Source organism: Dendronephthya gigantea, unplaced genomic scaffold (assembly GCF_004324835.1).
Source record: "Dendronephthya gigantea isolate DGI-Jeju-01 unplaced genomic scaffold, DenGig_1.0 000121F, whole genome shotgun sequence".
NCBI lineage: Eukaryota > Metazoa > Cnidaria > Anthozoa > Malacalcyonacea > Nephtheidae > Dendronephthya > Dendronephthya gigantea.
Window position 1 is genome coordinate 608,128 of NW_021163131.1, and position 22,290 is coordinate 630,417.

A 22,290-nucleotide genomic window follows, 5' to 3' on the forward strand; every position below is an offset into this window, starting at 1 on the left:
GAAAAAGAAAGAAACAAATAACCTTTGAAAAAATTACAAAAAAATATTTTTCTAAAACAGATCAATCCCTCCCTCGTGCTTGCCAATTGCAAGAAAATTTCCTTCCATTGTGGAAACCTTGATGTGTCGTTTGGTCAATGTGTGTGTCGGTATTAATGTTTTTCGGATTACACTTATTTTGTTAATTGCAGAAATTTACACAGAACGGACTTTATATTTTCTTTTTTTGAAGATATATTTTCGCAATTTAGATCTTACCAAATGTGGTTGTATAGTTCAAAGCAAATCCTTGTTTTGTGACAGAGAAATCCGTATGAAATACCATGAACAATTTTGGTCCAGATGATACCAGGCTTCTTGGTAATTGGTTTCCACAGAATCTGCCTAGTCTCGTCGCAGTAGCTGAATCTCCGTCATAAACGTCCAAATAGTCATATACACAACTGGAAGCACTTTCCAGCTAAAACGTGATGTGATTTGGGTTAATCAGTTGTCAATTTTGCGTTTTTCCGATAATTAATTTCAAACTGTTTATCGATTAAAACTATATTATCCTATTTACCCAGGGTGTCTCAGCAAGAGCGGAAAGTTTCATGAATAATTGCCATTCATGGCAATTAAAGTAAATTTGCTGCAACAAAAATGCTCGTGTGCGTGGAATAATTGCGTTATTTTTGTCACTCGTGACACATTTTGTTGATATCAAACGTGTTTGATATTTTCATCAAACGTGTTTGATATTTTCTGCAACGAGTAACAAAGTTTCCCAGCAGGCGGTCAATGAACGAGAGGTTGTTTTGAGAGTAAAACACGCATGGGTGTCATGACACAAACTGTCGCCTTTAGGCCTACGTTAAAACATCTTACATCGACGTCACATTTTTGTCGCGTGCTGGCGTGCATGGGATGCATATCAAACAATATATAATGAGATGATTATGATGCTTAATGAGGTTTATCATCTCATTATCTATTGTTTGGATTGATTCGACGGTACCAAAATGCCAAGTATAACCTGGGCCGCCTTACTAGCATTCAGAACAGTTTGACTGTCGTTCATTGACCACACACGAGGAAATTTTGTTCAAAATTAATAAAGATACTTTTATTAGGTAAGAGATTATGAAAAAAGTTTGATTGAGCAGGAAAGGAGGAACGATACGCTACCCAAAGTATCAGTTATTTCGAATTTGCCGTAATGATGCAGTTGTTCGGTATAAATTAAAAAACCGTTATGTTGTTTAGAAAGGGCATAAACCGCTATAAAACCCTACCCCGATAAAACGGTTTAATATGGCTTTTCGATTGCGTAAATATGAATTTTGTCCAAAAAAATGAAAATGACTATTAAAATTTGTGTTACTACTTTTAAGACTCTGCACTGGCAACAAAAGTATTTTTTTCTCAAAAAAAATCGAACATCTGGACCTTTTTCCGTCCTCCGGAGGATATAATGCTCTGCGTGTCTTCAAAGGATGTTAATATGAAAGGCTTACCCAGTTCGTAAAACTCACACAATTACAGTAAGCTACAGATTTTCTAAACTGATGTTAGTTTCTCCCATTGTTTAGGGAACAGTCGGTGCATGATGCCTGTTAAGTTCTGCCTTGAGGAGTTGAGGTTTACGTCGCCGAACGACTATTAATGGAATTCTTCTCGAATCTGATGTCAAAACTATGTTATCTCCTGATGCGAATCAACAAATAAACCTCATTACAGTAGTTTTATTTTCACTATTAAACGAAGGAATTTTTCACTACACTTGCTATTATTGGAGAAGATAATAAGGTAGTTCTTCACCAGAAAAGTAACTAATCTTCTCGTAAATCTATTTTTACGGAATCGATATTTCAAAACAATGTAACCTACCGAGAAAAATGAAAACTGCAGTAAAATATTTCTACCATTGGTGCTAGAAATAGTCCAACTGCAATCCATGTTGTTAGGGTATGAAAGAGGATAAAGAGGACTTGTGAGAGTTCCTGGAGGATACAGTTGACGTCTTCCACATGGATCTGGAAAGATTATTCATACGAACATATCGAAATATAAAGCGAAGTGGAATTTATCGTTAAAACTTGAATTAGCCTAAGGGCGAGTTATACGAAGGCTGGATAGCGCTATTCCCAGGCAGGGGCAGCGGAAGATCGTGAGGTGGGAAGGCGGCAATTATTGGTAAATCATGCGGTTTCGTATGAAATTATTTGTCTTTTCGGTCTCCCAATATGAATATATGAATATATATTCGTCCCACACTTAACGATCTACGACACCACGTTTCTAACTCTACTGGACAATTGTTGACTTTTTCAAGCAGCGCAAAAATTGTTGAAAAGTAATAGAATTTTAGGTATTAACCTAACCAAATAATTTAGATGGATTGAAAAAACCTGCTATTCGGTGAATAACACCACTTCTTGGCCTTTAACATAAGACTTTCGGAATGCAAAATGGAAACGCAATTCCAAAGGCCTGTTTTACTCAATTACAATTACTAATGAGTTCTGTTACCTGGCGCTGATGTCGTAAAGGGTGGCCTGTAGGTCGCTGTGAAGAAACAAATTAGAATAATTAATTTTCTTCATCAATTTATTTTCTTTGATATTATGTACTATTTAAATTTGTTGCCAATGGAAATTATGGAAATTTTTTAGTCTAGTGACAATCATGCACCTCTGAAAATATTGGCTTCGTATATAGTAAAACTTTATGTATAGTAACTTAATGCACAATCGACAATCGTTTTGTTACTAATTACTATTAATAATATAAACGTCAAATACCAATTTCAAAATAAAAAAATATTCATTTAGACAAATATGTTAGCGATAACAAATTTATTGAAGAACGACGTTTCGAAGTCATCTTGACCTCATTTTCAAGTTCAAATGATTGCAGAAAACGGTTGATTTAATTATGAATAGCGTTTGCAAATTGCGCAAGCAAACTAATTTGTCATTATGTGACAGTTAAACGTTCTGAGGCCTCTAATTATATAATTAGTATAATTTTAACATGCAAATTGTCTGACAAAACAACAAACAAACAAACAACAACAAAAAAAACAACATCACAATGAACAAGTATGCTAACAGAAATTGTCCCGAGCCGGTGCGAAGCACCGGGCGAGGGTACTAATTCCGCCCGGAGATTTTAATTACGCCCGGGAATGCAAATGCGAAATGAAAGTTGTCCGCCATTATGTCATGGCGTTGGGCGTTTTTGTAAGTTATGCGCATGCGTGAGTATAAGACGAGTTAAAACTGGTAACTAGAAAACGTTTACAAACGTGCGAGGTGAAGGCTATTTCAGATATGTCAGAGCACCTCGTCACCAGGCCTCCAACTCATACGCGGCCACAATATTTGAAAAGTATTTATTTTTAAAGGTGAATTTGTTTAAAAAGTAATTGAAATTTCGGGCTAAGAATTGTAGTATTTAAAACTATTCGTAGCACAATTTATATTATATAATATGATTATATTATAGTCGAATTTGATAGCTCGAGAGTCGACTTTATAATTCTACCAAGATATAGGATTTTACTTTACGACTTCGATCATTCAGCAGAAACGAGTATCAGAATTTCAGTGATGGAAATATTGTTTATAGCTTTAAATATTGTTTATTTTTTAAAGTTTATTGCGTCAGGCGAGGGGACTTTGCATGCAATGTATTTCTAGTTAGTTAAATAGTTTCGAGCATATCGAGTCCGATTGTTTGTTCAAACTAGGCTTAAGCTCTTTGATAAATAGCATTTCATAGAGTAGGCATTCAAATTTTCCCCGACATTTTCTCAACACTTTGAAGCTTTTCTCGATGTTCTTTGTGTCCTCGCCGTGCTGTTCTGTCACATGTTCTCCGATAACTGACGACTTGTGTTCATCAATGCGTTGGTGTAAGTGTAACCGACATAATCTGCGTCGCACAGATCACATTTAAAACTAGAAATACATGCATGCAGCAACCCCTCGGCTTGGTTAAATGAAATTAGTTAAGCATAGGGATGGTGACATGATAGTTGGAAAATTTTGTGTGGGTTGAGGTGTTTGGAGGGTACTTGGTATTGTCGGTATGTGAGAAGAGAAGTATAGAAATATATTTCTTGAAGCGGAAGCACTGTAGTCATAGCAACTCTCAAGCAACATTGCAACGGCCGTATATTTTCAAAGAATCAAAGTTTACCCTCATATTTTTGTGGAAAAAAGGCAAAAATACGACACGATTCTAACCATTTCCTGGAAGTTAAGTTACTCATCTAAATTATTTTAATTATTAATTACCATGAAATATAACATCAGACGTCTCATACGACTTCCGAAGTTTTATGTTTACGTCTCGACTGGTTTTTGCACGCGAATATTATGAAAAAACTGAGTTTATAAATGAAATTATAATGTCGTCTATCACATAACACATTCCGATTTGTAGTGAAATACTAAAGTTGTGTTTACCACTAAAGAATGACTTTTTATACCTGTGCCGGGTCTTATTTTGAAATATTTTCATTATACTTGAAATATTTTCATTACGACTGCATTATACACGGTGAATTCGGTCGAAAATTTAGTCTTGTTTTTTTTGGTTAAACCGTAAAAAGTCCTGACCTCATTCGAGTTTCCCACTAATGTAATTAAAATATATATATATATATATATATATATATATATATATATATATATATATATATATATATATATATATATATATATATATATATATATATATATATATAGAAAAAGGTTGCTTGTCAACTAGAGAGATATTATTCGAACATAACCACTGCTTTGTATTTTTTAATATCACTTTATTCACAAACGTTTTCGCTCTCTTAGCTCTTCAGGTGATAAATGATAACAGTGGTTATTTTGTTTTTGCATAACTGTCATTTCGCAAAATTTTGAAGAAACTTAAATATATTTTCATATTACTTATATTTTCATAAATATGGAATATATATATATATATATATATATATATATATATATATATATATATATATATATATATATATATATTCCATATTTATGAAAATATAAGTAATATGAAAATATATTTAAGTTTCTTCAAAATTTTGCGAAATGACAGTTATGCACGTTTAAAAATACAAATATTTGTCTCGACCAATCAAAAGCTTAGTAGTTTACACTGGCGCATGCGCATAACGTGGAAGACCGTCCATGGCGTGAGGTCCATTGCATAATGGCGGACAACTTTGATTTCGCCTTTGCACATCCTGGGTGTAAATATCCGAGCGGAATTAGTACCCTCGCACGGTGCTCCGCACCGGCTCGGGGATGATAAACAACGCATTGCTGATTCACAAGAGACGAGACGACCGACGAAAGAATCACCAAACCAGATGTTGTGCGTGTTTTACTGCCGTTTAAAGACCAGAAATCGGCAGACTCGGTGAGACGGCAACTTCGTAATCTTGGCAAGACCATCGGTAAACAAATACACTCAGTCTACACAAGCAGGAAATTTTCCAGCTGCAGAAACAAAGCCGCCTCTTGTGAATCAGCAATGCGTTGTTTATCATTTTAAATGTGATCTGTGCGACGCAGATTATGTCGGTTACACTTGCCGACACTTACACCAACGCATTGATGAACACAAGTCGTCAGTTATCGGAGAACATATGACAGAACAGCACGGCGAGGACACAAAGAACATCGAGAAAAGCTTCAAAGTGTTGAGAAAATGTCGGGGAAAATTTGAATGCCTACTCTATGAAATGCTATTTATCAAAGAGCTTAAGCCTAGTTTGAACAAACAATCGGACTCGATTTGCTCGAAACTATTTAACTAACAATTTCTGTTAGCATACTTGTTCATTGTGATGTTGTTTTTTGTTGTTGTTGTTTGTTTGTTTGTTGTTATGTCAGACAATTTGCATGTTAAAATTATACTAATTATATAATTAGAGGCCTAAGAACGTTTAACTGTCACATAATGACAAATTAGTTTGCTTGCGCAATTTGTAAACGCTATTCATAATTAAGTCGACCGTTTTCTGCAATCATTTGAACTTGAAAATGAGGTCAAGATGACTTTGAAACGTCGTTCTTCAATAAATTTGTTATCGCTAACATATTTGTCTAAATCTATATCAAAATGTTTATTGATAAAAAAATATTCATGCTTGAAATACCCATGTTATATTGAAGCTCATTTATACCCATGCATCAGCAATTATTTCGTAACACACATTTTAATGTAAAACTGTACCATTGCACGTCGATGAAGCCATTTTTTGCGTTAAATTGGAAAGTTCACTGAAGTTGCCCAGCAGGAAAACATGATCTTCTGCTGGAGCGGAAGCCATTGTTTCCAGTTCGGATACATCAACTCCTGAACAAACTCCAACAGAGAATATGATGACTCCAATGTTTTTGAGTTGTTGTGAGGGCTGGTAAACACTTCCGACACTTTGGCCAGCAGTAAGTACTATCAAAATTTGCTTTGCACCTAAAGATTACGCATTGTGCATGTGAGGAGATGGATATTTTTTCAGCCTTTGAACTTAGAAGATTAATTATAATCTAATGAGGTTTCAGGAAATGAGAGCACTTCTTGACTATATGATTTTAAACTTTTCTAATGTATGCTGAAGAGTAGTAATTAGTTACAGAACCTCTGGCATTGGGGGTGGGACTCAGGTTGGGATTGGGCACTTTGTAGTTTTGCATATCGAGTTGTCAGATGTTGATTGAGATGCGGATTTTCGGGGTCCATGCAGATTCTATGGTGATCTATATGTACCACGTTATACCACGTAAGTCACTACTTTAAAAAAACTGGAACTAAATTGCTGTTCATTTGGAAAAAGAATAGAAATTAGAAATTCTGCATATTTATCTTATGAAAATCCATAGAAGAAAAAGACAATAATTGGATCAATAAAACAAAATAAAACTGCTAGAATATTTGACGAACATTGCCAAACGAGTCTTCAAATTCCGATTCTAAACTCTAAACGAATGATTATCCATCTTTAAGCTTTAGTATTTCCAACAATCTCGTTCCCCGAGCCTGCGATTCCTCTAGCGAGAAAACAAAGGCTCTGGGATAATCGAAATCAGCAATGATTTTGATTGGTCGTTCATCGGCCGTTTTAATTTTGAAATAGAAAAAACCATTACAAACCGAAAGCCAGGATTTCTGCATTCCGGTTTTGATTATCCCTGAGCCTTTGTTTTCTCGCCAGAGGAATCGCACGCTCGGGGGACGAGATTGTATTTCCAAAGCAAACAACTTAATCTAACAAAATTACCTGAAATTCGGGCACCATTTGCTGCATGAAACATATGAACGTACGCTATACGTAATGCCAAATCTGTTCTAGTGATAAATCCGCCGGCGAACGAAACGCTATCTATTGCTGAATGAAGATCCCTTCTGGTTTGAAATACTCGAGAAAATCGAATATCAAATGTTATCGATGACGCATATGACATCACTGAAACTCTCGTGCCATTTTGTGACACATTAAAGCGATCCGTAAGATCTTTTACGAAAGACTTCATCTTCGTGTAAAAGATTCCGCGGGTATGCCAAGAACTGTCCAACAAAAATCCAAGATCGATCGTTTTGTTGCAGGTTTCTACTTCTCTACCTGAAGCATGATAAGAACAGCAATGGGCAATGTGAATTGTAATCCTCATGACGAACTGGAAATTTGAAATTTTACAGGCAAGGTTGAAAAGTTTTGGTCAATCTCAAAAGTACTCAATTTCATATTACGTATTGTTACCGACAAAGGGGTGCGACAAAGTAATTCAGTGAGTTCTACGGCTTAACAGGGCCTCTCTTAAAGCTTCAAGGGAGAGGGTCATTACCAAAAGAGGACCTCTTCCTGGCGTAACGAAGTATGAATGTTGATCGTGGTCGAAGGAGGTATTTTTGAAAATTTTTGAAATTAGTTGCCTGATTTTAAAATAATATGCAAAATAATATGTATTTGAATCTAGTCTACATGTTAAAAGAGGCTCTGTATGACTAGATCTCAAATTGAAGTACACAAGCCAACTTTACATGCTATTCCATCTCCGCTAAAGCCAAAGTTGCAAGAGCAGTCAAATGTCCCATTGGTATTGTGGCATGATGCTTGAGTATGACAGTTATCAATTCCAAGTTCACATTCATTGATATCTAAAAGAGTACAATACAATATAAAAACGTACGTATTTTGAGCGTTGAAATCTATATTTTATCAAGCAAACAGAGGAAATTACATTGTATGGGATTTTGAATTATGCTCGTCATTTTCTTTGCACAGTATTACCAAAATAAAATTAATTAATATAGAGATGTATACCTGTGCAGGTTACGCCATTTCCCGTATAACGGTTTTTACAAATGCAGTAAAACGACTCATTAGTATTGACACATGATGCTCCAATTGTACTGCAGTTGTGTGTTCCAAGTTTACATTCATTTACATCTAAAATGTAATATTTTCGTAGATTTAACTGTGACGAAGCTCGCCGAAGTGAATCAATTCATTATTACTATTACTGCAAGTCAACATGAGAACGTATTTTTTTACTACTGTTAAAATAGTTGTGATAAAATTTGTATAGCTACCTTTTTAGAGGCAAAATAAATTTTCACAGCAGTGTTTAACTATATATCAATGATAATTATATAGCAATTTACGTTTCTATATTAGAATTACCTCGAATAATTGTCGTGGTGTTATCTACAAGTAAGAAAAATATAATGTATTTTACTTTATAGCTTTTTCAAAATCCTCTATTCTGAATGGTTGAAGAGCGACCAGTGAAACCCAGATCCGGACAATGGTCCGGATATTCTGTATCTGGTCCAGTATCCTGGAGGTCTTCGATACAAATCAGCCGCGTTCAGCTTTCTCAATAGACTGCTCAACGCACCTTAATTGAACTGATTTTTAATCTTTAATCTTAGACCCGGTTCAAAGCATCGAATTTTATATAATTCATCGTCTAGGAAATAATTCAAATTAAGGTCCACCCAAATTGTTTTGTTTTGACTTTTAGACATCTATATCAACGTCGCTTTATTCGACCGACCCAGCAAATTCAGTGTTTCATAAATTGCATAAAGTAGGCCATGAATCAATATAGCACCTAATGGAATACCATTACACTATTTTGGCATAAGTAATTGAACCATTTGCGTAAGAGATTCATGGCGGCCATTTTAAATGGCAACCAGGTTGCGCTCAGATCATTGAACTATATACACAAACTGGAACAATAAGCCAGTGCTTTTACTTTTTCTCAGTTATGAGATGAAATACTTGACGCCTAACGTTGAGCCGTATATGAATTTAACTATCAAAAACTTTCGTGTGTAGAAATTTCGAGATTTTAGCTTAAGGGAAATATCTTAAAATTATTTCAAAATTTCCGGGTTTTTTACAGGTTGGTAATTGTTTTTCTTTTTTTTAAATATTTCATTTGTACTTTAAGTCTTGAAAATTCCACACCAAATATAACTTTTCAATAGCTTTAATTTGACACGCAACCCAACATCTGGCGTCAAATATTTTGGCTTCAAGCTAACACAGGGATGTTGTGACGAGCTATCGCTCCAGTTGAATAGAGTTCACTGGTTCAGACTCCTCCGGCACTGGTGCCGTCAGTTTTTCTGGCGCCTTAGTTGAATACGACGCTTCTAAATGAGTAGTTTGAGCACGATTCCCAAGGGAACAAGGGAACTCAACAAGGGAACTATGCTCAGCACGTTTTTTGAACCAGTTTTGGCTGTGGGAACCGGGGCTGGGCACTCAGTAACTCAGTTTGCATCCTTAGTTACCCATCAGGAAAATTGATCGTAAAGTCATCACGTTATGTTTTAGTATAAATAATGAATTAGTAAACCTTGTCGTCTCAATCCATCAAACAATTAAGAAACATACCAACTTAACATACCATAATGACATCAAAGCTTACCATTGCACGTGGATATTGTAAGTTTTTGCCCCAAGATCGAGAATTCACTAAAATTACGCAACAGAAAGACATGTTCATCTACAGGAGCGGACGGCATTGTTTCGAATTCCGAAATATTCATTGCTGATCCAACTCCAAAGGAAAATATGACGACGCCAGTGTTCTTGAGTTGCTGGGCGGCATCGTAAATATTTTCATCGATTTGTCCACCAGTAAAAACTATCAAAATTTTCTTAACACCTGAATAAAATTATCATAGATCAGAAGACAAGAAACTTTTTCAAAGTGGAACAATATATTGTCTGAAATTTTGCATCAATCAAGCAAAACTAATATAAAAAAGGGTGCAATCCCATAATTGCATAAGTACTAAGACTAAACGCGGCGAAATTTTTCAGGGCATATTTGCTAAAGTACGTTCTTATCTTAATAATTATCTCGTTTTCCAATCGCGTTTTCGTATCTCGCTTTCCAAAAAATATTTCTAAATCATGTGTAAGATATTTTGTGACGATGAATGCTAATGATAAAACACCTTTCGAGGAAAACAAGATATCTCGAGTAATTTACGCACCTATAGAACCATTACTGTCCCTGAACATTTCTGTATAAGCTTTGATCAATGCTTGAGCGGTGTTAGTACCTCCTCCACTGTATGGAATGCTGTCTATTGTTGAGTGAAGATCTTGTCGGGAGACAAACGTTCGAGAAAATGGAAAGTGCAGAGTGGAAAATGTCGCATAAGACATAACAGAAAATCTTGTGTTGTTTGGCGAAATTTTGAAATAATGGCTAAGATGTTTTAAAAAAGATTTTGTTTCATTAAAATTAGATATTCCGATTCTACCAGAACTGTCCAACATAAATCCAAGGTCAATTCTTTTCGTGCAAGTTGTAATGTTTTGACCTAAAACGAAAGTATAATTGTAACAGCTTATTTATGGTAAGCGTCCCTTCCGGCGCCATATATAATAAACATTTTATTAACCTTGATCTTTACCGAGAAACATTGCACCTCCGTTATTTTGTACAAAAAGATTCCGGCCTGATATTTCTGGGTAAAGGCCTCGCGCTCGGTTAATAAGAAGCTATTACGATAATTTAATCTCATCAAGCTAACGCGAAATATTGATATTTAAATAATAATAGCTACAGTACATGTCACTCCATCTCCAACGTAACCGAAGTTGCAAAGACAGTGGAAGGAACCATTGGTATTAATACAGGATGCATGATTATCGCAGTTGTCAGTTCCTTGTTCACATTCATTCACTTCTGGAAAGATATAATTGGATGAAATTTCGGGTTTTAGAAGTTGCAAGTCATATTAGGATATCCTGACTAAATTCAGGTTTATCATGGTTCTATATAGTTAATTATTTCAATACTGTCATATCATTGTTCCTACTGTCGGTGGACTGGATTATTAGGATAATATTAGGAGCTTATGACGTTTTTTTTGCCAGCGTTTTTTTGCCATGTTTCATTTAAGAGACAGCTTTCCAGCAAATTTGAGTTTGTTGCTGTCTTTTTCGTAACAATCTTATTCTACATGTATCATTGTTGTAGCCGGGAGTTTTATTTAAATTTATCTAAACTGTGAAAGAAAAAGCACATCACTTGGCGAGCCTCATTTATCTCATCATTTTAAGAAAAAATTCAAAACAAAGCAGGCAGCTACTGCATGATAATGTTGTACCTTTACACGTTTGTCCAACCTTTCTATAGCCCACGGCGCAAACACAGTAAAACGATCCATTGGTATTAACACAGGATTCGCCGACGCTGCAGTTGTCAATTCCCACTTCGCATTCGTTGATATCTGAAAGATTATACGTTTTGAAAATAATTCATAACGGGGGTTTGTGTCAAAACAGTGGCATTCGTCATAGTTACACCGAAACGTCGCATCAAGTAACAGAGAGTGATTTTGACTTTTTTATTTTCATTAATTTCAAAGCGAGTTGCATAAAAATGTGGGTTAGGGTGGTGGTGCTGCTTTCTGAGCATGGCTCATCTTGGGAGCTGGAAAACATCAATTTTATTCTCTCTCACTCCGTTCAGTTTAAAGGAAGAAAATTCAAATCTAATTAACACAACAAACAAGATGGAGGTGACTGAACAGAAGTAAATGCTCACTATTAAATCAAAATTTGGATGTACAGAGGCCGATTGTTCGAAAGGTGGATAAATCGCTATCGGATATGCAACACGAATTTGCGTTGGACGAGGCTTCAATAACCTTATCCAATGGATAAATAACGATATCCACTGGATAAATTTATCCAAGGTCCGGAGGTACTATAGGGAATAAATTCGAAGAAAAAATAAATGCATTATTCCCATTACCGTGTTTCAACCAATCCCAAGGAAACTCCTAAAGGTCGGAGCACGCTAAGCGACAATCGCTGCACCACGTCACCGCAACAAATCGCTTCGTGTACATTTGTGCGGCAAATGCGACGTGTTGCAGCGATTTGTCGTCTAGTGTGTACTAGCCTAAAGCCGGTTTTCCACTAGCGATATTTTTCGCGCGAGGCGACATTTTACTTTTGTTTCAGAGCAACCATCTGGAACAAATTGTTCAAAGTACAAAGGAATAAAGTCACTTCACGCGAAGAATATCGCTAGTGGAAAACCAGCTTTAAGGGAGTTTTCCATTGCAATCGCTTTGCCCGCGCGGGCGAAGCGCGCTTTGTCTTTCAGACCGGTCACGGTCGCATGGGCACATTAATTTTTCGAAAGCCGTTGATGGAAAACCGGCTTAAGGCAGGGTGGTAAGGGGTGGAAGGGTGGTACACACTAGGCGACAAATCCCTGCAACACGACGCATTTGCCACCTAAAAGTACACATTAGCCAATCAAATGGTAAAAATAGTGTTTTCATAGGCGAAGTGATGCAAGATCAAGGAATCATTTAGCTAGATAGTAAATAAAATCACCAATATGTGAGGTGGAAAGTTCAAGTAAATCACTTGTTAAATTTTTTTCAGTAATTAAAAGAACTGGATCATTTCATAATAATGCGTCCAATACGGGATGCATCTAATCGCGAATTCATAATGATCATGAATGCATATTGCTGAATATTGCTAATATATGAACAATTCACTCAATTACTTTGACAAAGGGCAATGTGTACTATATAATATTGCATATTGCACATCGGTTTTGCAAATTATGTACAGATTAGCATATGTTCACAAGCAAATTATTAAGCACAACTGAATATAAGCTACGTTAAGACCATCAGTGCAGGTCAACTATTGGGACAGTGTGTCATTGTGTATTGCTTTCCGACTGACCCTAATTTTCTTACAAGCAGAAAATAGAACGAACTTTTATGATTTTCAATATCATCCTGCAGATATACTTTTGAAACTTATTTCTTACCTAATTGGGTTGAATAGTTCAGAACAAATCCCGGTGCTGACACAATAAAATCCGAGTGAAACACAATGAAAAGTTTGAGTCCAGATGATACGAGACTTCTTGGTAATTGACTTCCACAGAATCTATCCAGTCTCGTCGCGGCCGCTGAGGCTCCGTCATAAACATCCAAATAGTCATATCTGCAACTGGAATGACTTTCCAGCTAAAACGTGATGTAATTTGTGTAAATCAGTTGTCAATTTTGCATTATGCGAAATTCATTTCAAACTTTTTATAGGTTAAAACTATATTATCCTATGCAGGGTGTCCCAGTGAAAGCGGAAAGTTTCATGAATAATTGTCACTTGTGGCAATTAGAGCTAATTTGCCGCAAAAAAATTCTCGTGTGAGGCGAATAATTGCGGGTTTTTTGTCATTCGTGACATAATTTATTTGGTTGATATCAAACATGTTGGATATTTTCTGGCACCCATAACAAGGTTTCCAATGTGCCTGCAATGAACGATAAATTGTTTTAAAAGTAAGTAAAACACGCATGCAAACTGTCGCCTTTAGGCCTAGTTTAAACTTCGCACTTTTGTCGCGTGGGATGCATATCAAACAATATATAATGAGATGATTATGAAGCTTAATGAGGTTTATCATCTCATTATCTATTGTTTGGATTGATTCGACGGTATCAAAATGCCAAGTATAACCTGGGCCTTCATAGCATTCAGAACAACTTGACTGTCGTTCATTGACCGCGCACTGGCAAATTTTGTGCAAAATTAATAAAGATACCTTTAATTTATTAGGTAAGAAATTATGAAAAAAGTTCATGATTGAGCAGGAAAGGAGGAACGATACCCTACCCAAAGTGTCAGTTATTTCGCATTTGCCGTAATTATGTAGCTGTTCGGTATAAATTAAAAAACCGTTATGTTGTTTAGAAAGGGCATAAGCCGCTATGAAAACTCTAACCCGATACATTAGTTGCATTAAGTATTGAAGAATTCTTTCCTCGTAAGATCGCAGAAAAGTGTCAGTTATTTCGCATTTGCCCTAATATGCAGTTGTTCGGTATAAATTAAAAAACCGTTACGTTGTTTAGACGAATTAAACGAAGGCATTTTTTACTTCACTGGCTATTATTGGAGAAGAAAATAAGGTAGTCCATCACAAGAAAAGTAACTAATCTTCTCGTAAATCTATTTTTAGAGGATGGATATTTTAAAACAATGTAACCTACCGAGAAAAATGAAAACTGCAGTAAAATATTTCTACCATTGGTGCTAGAAATAGTCCAACTGCAATCCATGTTGTTAGGGTATGAAAGGGGATAACGAGGACTTGTGAGAGTTCCTGGAGGATACAGTTGACGTCTTCCACATGGATCTGGAAAGATTATTCATTTGAATATATCGAAATATAAAGCGAAGTGGAATTTATTGTTAAAACTTGAATTAGCTTAGGCCTAATGGCGAGTTGGATGAACGTTGGATAGCGCTATTAACAGGCAGGGACTGCAGAAGATCGTGAGGTGGGGGAGGCGGCAATTATTGGAAATCATGCAGTCTCTTATGAAATTATTTGTCTTTACGGTCTCCCAACATGAAAATATGAATATTTATTCGTCCCACGCTTAACGATCTTCGGTGTCTACTCAACAGGACAAATGTTTACTTTTTCAAGCAGCGCAAAAATGGTTCAAAAGTAGCAGAATTTAGGTATTAACCTAACCGAATAATTTAGATCGATTGAAAAACCTGCCATTCGGTAAATAACACTATTCTTTGACCTTCGTTCAACCGGCCCCTGGGCAGTGATTTTCGACAAGACGCTCATTGGGACAGCTAATTCTATATGCGTCTAGTTAACATAAAACATTCGGACGGGCCTCAATGCAAAAATGGAAACAGAATGCCAAAGGCCTGTTTTATTCAATTAACAATTACTAATGAGTACTGTTACCTGGCGCTGTTGTCGTAAAAGGTGGCCTGTAGGTCGCTGTGAAGAAACAAATTAGAATAATTAATTTTCTTCATCAATTTATTTCTTTGATATGATACATACCATTTAATTATAGTTGCCAATGGAAATTATGGAATTTTTGTGAGTTCAGTGACAAAAAATATTCATAAATACTCATGTTATATTGAAGCTTATATATGCCCACGTATCAGCAATTATTTCATAACACACATTTCAATTTAAACTATACCATTGCACGTCGATGATGCCATTTTTTGTGTCAAATTCGAAAGTTGACTAAAGTTGCCCAGCAGGAAAACATGATCTTCTACTGGAGCGGAAGCCATTGTTTCCAGTTCGGATACATCAACTCCGGAACCAACTCCAACAGAGAATATGATGACTCCAATGTTTTTGAGTTGCTGTGAGGGCTGGTAAACACTATCCGACACTTTGACTGGCAGTAAGTACTATCAAAATTTGCTTTGCACCTAAAGATCCCGTATTGTTCATGTGAGGAGATGGATATTTTTTCAGCGTTTGGACTAATTAATCTAATGAGAAGGTTTCAGGAAATGAGAGCACTTCTTGACTATATGATTTTAAACTTTTCTAATATATGCTAAAGAGTAGTAATTAATTACAGAACCTCAGCATTGGGGTGGGGCTCATATTGGGATTGGACACTTTGTAGTTTCGCATATCGAGTGTTCATAATTATGTTGATTGAGATGATTTTGGCGCCTGAGAATATTCTGTAGGTGCATCTCCAGCGTTATGCATGCAAAATCCATAAAAAAAATAGACAATAATTAGGTCTCAAATATTAGTGAAACTGCTACAATATTAATTTTGACGAACGTTGCGAATGAGTCTTCAAATTCTGACTCTAAACTCTAAAGGAATGATTATCCATCTTTAAGCTTTAGTATTTCCAAAGCAAACAACTTAATCTAACAAAATTACCTGAAATTCGGGCACCATTTCTGGCATGGAACATATGAAGTATGCTATATGCAATGCATAAGCTGTGTAAGTGCTAAATCCACCGGCGGACGAAACACTGTCTATTGCTGAATGAAGATCTCTTCTGGTTTCAAATACTCGGGAAAATGGAATATCAAGTTTTTTTCCGTGACGCAAATGAAATCACTGAAACTCTCGTCCCATTTTGTGACACATTAAAGCGATCCGTAAGATCTTTGACGAAAGATTTTATTTTCGTAAAATTACTTCCATTGGTACGCCAAGAACTGTCCAACAAAAATCCAAGATCGACGTTTTGTTGCAGGTTTCAACTTCTCTACCTGAAACATGATAAAGAACAGGAATGGGAACGTGAATAGTAACGGTCATTTACAGGTAAGGCGAAATAGTTTTGGTCAATCCCCAAAGTACCCAATTTTTTATTACGTATTCTAATCGACAAGAGAGAGTGACGAGTAAATCAGTTTGCTCAATGACAAGATCCTTCGTTTTTCCAAGGAAAATACCATTAAAAAAATAAATGCCATGACAAAACAATATCATAATTCGAGTTATGACTAGGAACACCTTGAAATATATCTAAGTGTACGGTTAATCAAATTCTAATCAACTTCTAAATAATGACAATGCCGTACATGTCATTCCATTTCCTAAGCAGCCAAGTTATAAACAATATAAATAGTGGTGATGCATTGCGACAAATAAATTCAAAATTTTATAAAATACGACAAGAATCTAATCATCGTTAATAAATGAAAAATAAATCCATACATGTCACTCCATCTCCAACGTAACCAAAGTTGCAAAAACAATTAAAGGAACCATTGGTGTTAATACACGATGCATGACTATCGCAGTTGTCAGTATAAAGTTCACATTCGTTTATATCTGAAAGATAATTACAAAAAAATAGTAAAAACTTAGCGGCAGATTTCATAGGAAACTCAGTTTAATAGAATGCACGATACAGCCATGTTTCGTCTTCTTTTTTTAACAATATCACGACGTTGAATCACTGATTTATACCACCTTAATTATTTATATATATTTTGCAATATCTTTATATCTTATTAATATTATTCATGACCACCATTTCTATCAACTAGAAATAACTGAAACGTTTGTTCCCCAACATAAACTCCGCATGAGGCACTATATATTTTCCATTAAAACTTATTTATGTTAAACATTTCGTTCTGTTAACACGACCTAAACTCTTTTTCAGTAGATTGGCTAGCTCCTTAAACTAATCAGAAAACTTTTAATTACCAGTTTTTACTGGTTCATAATCATTTCGCCCAATGCATCCAACGTCTACCGTTCATGACATAGAATTTGGACAACTTTGGATTCAGTATACACAAACCCATTAGTATTACGAAACTAATAAGCGATAAAGATATACATACCTGTGCATTCTTCTCCCATCCCAGTATAACCGATGATACACTGACCGCAATAAAACGACCCGTTGGTATTTATACACGATTTTCCAATACTGCAATTGTGAATTCCAAGTTCACATTCATTGACATCTGAAAGAAAATGTTTGTAGAATAAATCCTTTTTGTCAAAAATTCTACTTCACCGTTATACTTAACAGCTCCTAAGAATATCATGAACCGGTGACATTATTTTTTTAATCATTGATCTCGTTATGTAAAGATAGGATGGCAATATAACTTTAACTATATATTTAGGCTACATTCTCTATGTTAACTTCTATTGGTCTCCATTGCAACCGTGTTTGGTGTTTGTTCATAATTAACCACCGATCAGTTATAGACGTCCAACATGATTTGCCGAAAGGGTCGCTGAAGTCAAGACCCTTCCCCGATCGACGAACATTAGAACTGTGGGTACGGTCTCAATTGTTGTTGCAAGCTCATAAGAATTTCTTTGCTAGACTAATACAACAGAATTTCTTCGTGTAATAATCAGATTATTAGTATAACGTTAGACGTCAGAAAAAATGGACATCTAAGAATATTGTAAATTCGTTTTCTTTTAAGGTTGAATGGAATCCTTGCATCATGAAATGAAGAATGAGATAAAGTCCGTTTCGTGCGTATTTTTTGCAAACTAACCAGTATTCCAGGCTTTCCGACACTTTGAATATTACTATTAATATCATTTTTGTAAGCTTATTTTGTGAGGTTAAAAACAGTTTCTTGTCTAATGTATCTGGTCTACTGTCAGTATTCCGTTATCTGATGATTGCTGATGAGTTCTTCATGGCTGATGAGTTATTTTACTTACCAAATAGGGTTGAATAATTGAAGGCGAAACCGTGTATTCTTTGAAAATTATCTACACGAACACGGATGAACAATTTAAGTCCAGTTGATTGCAGTTTTATTGGATATAATTGTAGACCACAAAACATCCCTAATCTTGGCGCACTTTCTGAATCGCCATCATACACGTCCAAATAATCCAGAAGACAACCAGAGGAATATGGCAGCTAAAACAGTGGTGAAATATAAATCATTATTAAACGAAACATTGGAATTGTGTACAGGGGCGGATCTAGGATTTTTCGCACGTTAGTCAAAATATCGGATGTAAAAACGGGGAGGTGGTTTAATTGCCCCCCCCCCGAAATAATGACATTTCAAAAATTATTTTAAAACTTTATTAGAACTTTAAAAATGTAAACGTTTAAATGTTTATTGAGCCAGTTTTAATAGCAGAAACACGTGAGTCGAAATAACAGGGAATAATAGGAAATTACACCTATGGGCATGGAATAAAAACATGAATGCGGTCATTTTGTAAGACCATAGTAAGACTGACTGAATAATATTGATAACTGTTACAGCATAAGCTAGTATTGCTCCAAGCTATGCTACATGCCAAAAAAATATATTAGTATGTGCTGAAAGCCGCTTACACTTTACAGTAAATATCACAGTTGGGCAATATTGTTTATAATGCGCTATAATTCATAATTGCCATATTGGTTTGGTGGGTAATCATGATTACGTTGTACTTTTTGATACAAACATGCATTACATGATTTCACAAATATATAAATCTTCTTTACGCGCCTAGATCTAGTATTATGCATTGGCTATTTGTTAGACGTAAATTTATACAGTAAATCTTGGTTGATACTTGATACAAATAAACAATACAATAACCGACCTTATGACCGAACGACGACGGGCGAATGCAAATATATGCTAATACAGAACCACGCTCAAATATACAGTTAACATAGCAAATTATAGGACTATAGTTTATACGAACTTATAGGAGTATTGTTTATATGAACATCGACATGAATCTTTACATTATCTCTGTAGATTTCTCACTTTGACGAGCACACGAGGTAACGGAATTATCCATATTACTCGGCAAGACGACAACTGAAAGCTATTCGATATTTTCGCTATTTGTAGCGTGAACTTCCTAACAAAGATCTGTATCGGGCCTTGCAGGAACCTCAAATCATGACGATGAAATGCCATTTTGTAAAATAAATATACGAATTCGTATAAATGGCGAGATCGAGCAGTAGAATCCAACAGATTTTTAAAAATATCCGCTGTCAAACATCCAGAAATTTTCAATATTCCTTATTTACTTGAGAAGGATATATTTTTTCCTTTAAGTCAAATAAAGCAAACCAATAAGAAATCAATATTTTTCTTTCACCAGCCAATCGGAAAGCTTAAATTTGGCGAATGAGTCAGACCCCCGCAAAGATAAGGCAAGCCAATGAAGAACCAGTATTAGCCCTCCACCAGCCAATCGGAAACGCTTAAATTGCGCAGATGAGTCAGACCCCCGCAAAGATGAGTCAAACTCATTCTAAGCCAATCAAATGCCTAGAATCAGAAGTCGATAAGGCAAAATTCAAGCGGGTATCCGCTATTGTGACTCCTTTTCCGAGGGCTCAAAAGTCAGTGACCAGCAACTGCATGAAGCTTAATAATTTTAACTGGAATGTTAATTTATCAAATGACTATTTTCGTTGACTGAAGTTTAAATATTTCGACCTGGACTTGTGTATTTTTTGACTTAGTCGCGTGACTCATCTGACAACCCCTAGATCCGCCCCTGATTGTGTACATGCAGTAGTTACATAAATATTTCATCTATTTCTAAGGTTTATCGGTTGCCGACAAACAGCTGAATGGCTATAACCGCCTCGGTCTTCGCTCGAAGCTTAATCGGGGATGGGTGGTTGTTGAATTCATATATTGATGTTTGTACAACCGTAGAAACAATAGCCAACAAGACAGGCATGATATAAAAATCACATATACGAATATGCACCCCCCCCCAATTTAGCTTCTAGCAACAGCCCTGACAACCACTCCGTATAATTTTTATTGTACTCTCCAATTAGAGCACCGGTATTACCGCTGTCGGAGGCCTCGATTCGATTCAAATATCTGTTAAAGTGTTTACTGTTTTCAACCAAAGCAAGCGTGCGTGTCAAGTCACCCATTAGGGCGAATTGCGTTTATAATTTTTTCATTATTTTGAATGCTTGAATAATTGAACTTTTAGAGTCACAAAAATTAATATGCATAGGACAATAAAATATTACACAACCCTAGACAGGTATTTACCGTATTTCTGTCAATTTCAATGTTTATTTCTTTATTATACCCGATCCGGCGTGGGGCGCCGTGCGAGTATACTAATTGCACCCGGATATATGACAGAAAATAGCGGAATCCAAAATCGCCCATATTCTAAGTAAGGACCTTCAATTCGCCTTAGGTCTGGCTAACTTAACAGAATTTTTGTTTGCTGTGCATTTTGCGCCGCCAACCAGAGTTATGCTTCTTAGTCTTGCCCCTAAAATTCTCTGGGCGGCCCAGCTGTTGAGATAATTCGCTAATAAAACACTGCATATTATATAATCAAGTGTAACATTAATTATTGTTGGTAAGATCCGATTATGATAAGCCGTGTTAACATTGCTCCTATTCATTAGCACGGCACTGCTTAAATTGGTGATTTTGTGTGTATTTAACCAGAACTATTTGCCAATCAGTACAAGTAAATTTACTGCTCAACACGACCTCTGTGTTGAATTTCTTCCATTAAATCTGGCTAGAATGTTATATCAATCGTAGGTATGTACTATACGACTAAGGAAATTAAACACTAATTTAAGGGAATGGAAAGTGTAACTTACCCTGAAGAATGAAGATTGCAATTGAATATTTCTCCCATTTGTGCTAGTGACAGTCCAATTGCAGTGCATGTTGTACGGGTATTGGGGGACGAAGGATGGATTCTGGAGTGAACCAGGAGGATATAGATGACTTTCTCCGCATATGTCTACAAAAATGTATGTGTATATTTCTTCAAAAATTATGCTTTTTTAGGGCTTGCTTTTCCAACAATTCTAAAATACTTCCACTTCCCATAGTGTCATTGTTTTAGTATGCAGGTGACAATTTGCCATGGTGTCAGTGTGCCATTGGGTCATTGTGCGAGTGTGATTAGGCCATTGTGTCAAAGTGACAGTGTGTGAGTGTGTCAATGTGTCAATGTGTGATTGAGTCAGAGTCCCATTGTCTTATTGTTTGATTGTGGCATGGCAGAGTAATAGAGTGACTGTTGTGTCGTTGTGCCGTTGTGCCATTGTGCCATTGTGCCGTTGTGCCGTTGTGCCGTTGTACCATTGTGTCAAAGTGACAGTGTGTGAGAGTGTCATTGTGTCAATGCGTGATAGAGTCATTAATGGTGATTGAGTCACAGTGGTGTAAGTGTTTCATTGTGTGATTGAGTCAGAGTCTCGTTGTTTTACTGTGTCAGAGTAATAGAGTGGCAGCGTGTCATTGCATGTGTCGTTGTGCCGTTATGCGGTTGTGCCCTTCCTAGCATTGTGGCAACCTTGGTGTGTAGTTTCGCCGTTTTGTGTCGGTATTAATGTTTTTCGGATCACACTTATTTTGTATTTTGCAGAAATTCATGCAGAACAGATCTTTCATCTTTTTTTGAAGATATATTTTTGCAAATTAGATCTTACAGATAAAGCTGGAAGATA

At 36.0% G+C, this 22,290-nt stretch overlaps 1 protein-coding gene across 1 annotated transcript in view; it reads right to left on the reverse strand.

Moving 5' to 3' along the window:
• The window catches only part of LOC114535596, a 56,460-nt gene that overhangs the window by 14,286 nt on the left and 19,884 nt on the right, over nucleotides 1–22,290 (reverse strand). The window contains exons 10-18 of the mRNA XM_028556874.1: nucleotides 21,433–21,578; nucleotides 18,534–18,738; nucleotides 17,684–17,809; nucleotides 17,046–17,162; nucleotides 7,277–7,618; nucleotides 6,232–6,471; nucleotides 2,512–2,547; nucleotides 1,870–2,015; nucleotides 259–460 (exon numbers count right to left, since the gene is read on the reverse strand). Coding sequence (XP_028412675.1) covers nucleotides 259–460; nucleotides 1,870–2,015; nucleotides 2,512–2,547; nucleotides 6,232–6,471; nucleotides 7,277–7,618; nucleotides 17,046–17,162; nucleotides 17,684–17,809; nucleotides 18,534–18,738; nucleotides 21,433–21,578 — 1,560 coding nt within the window. The remainder of the gene's footprint in view (nucleotides 1–258; nucleotides 461–1,869; nucleotides 2,016–2,511; nucleotides 2,548–6,231; nucleotides 6,472–7,276; nucleotides 7,619–17,045; nucleotides 17,163–17,683; nucleotides 17,810–18,533; nucleotides 18,739–21,432; nucleotides 21,579–22,290) is intronic.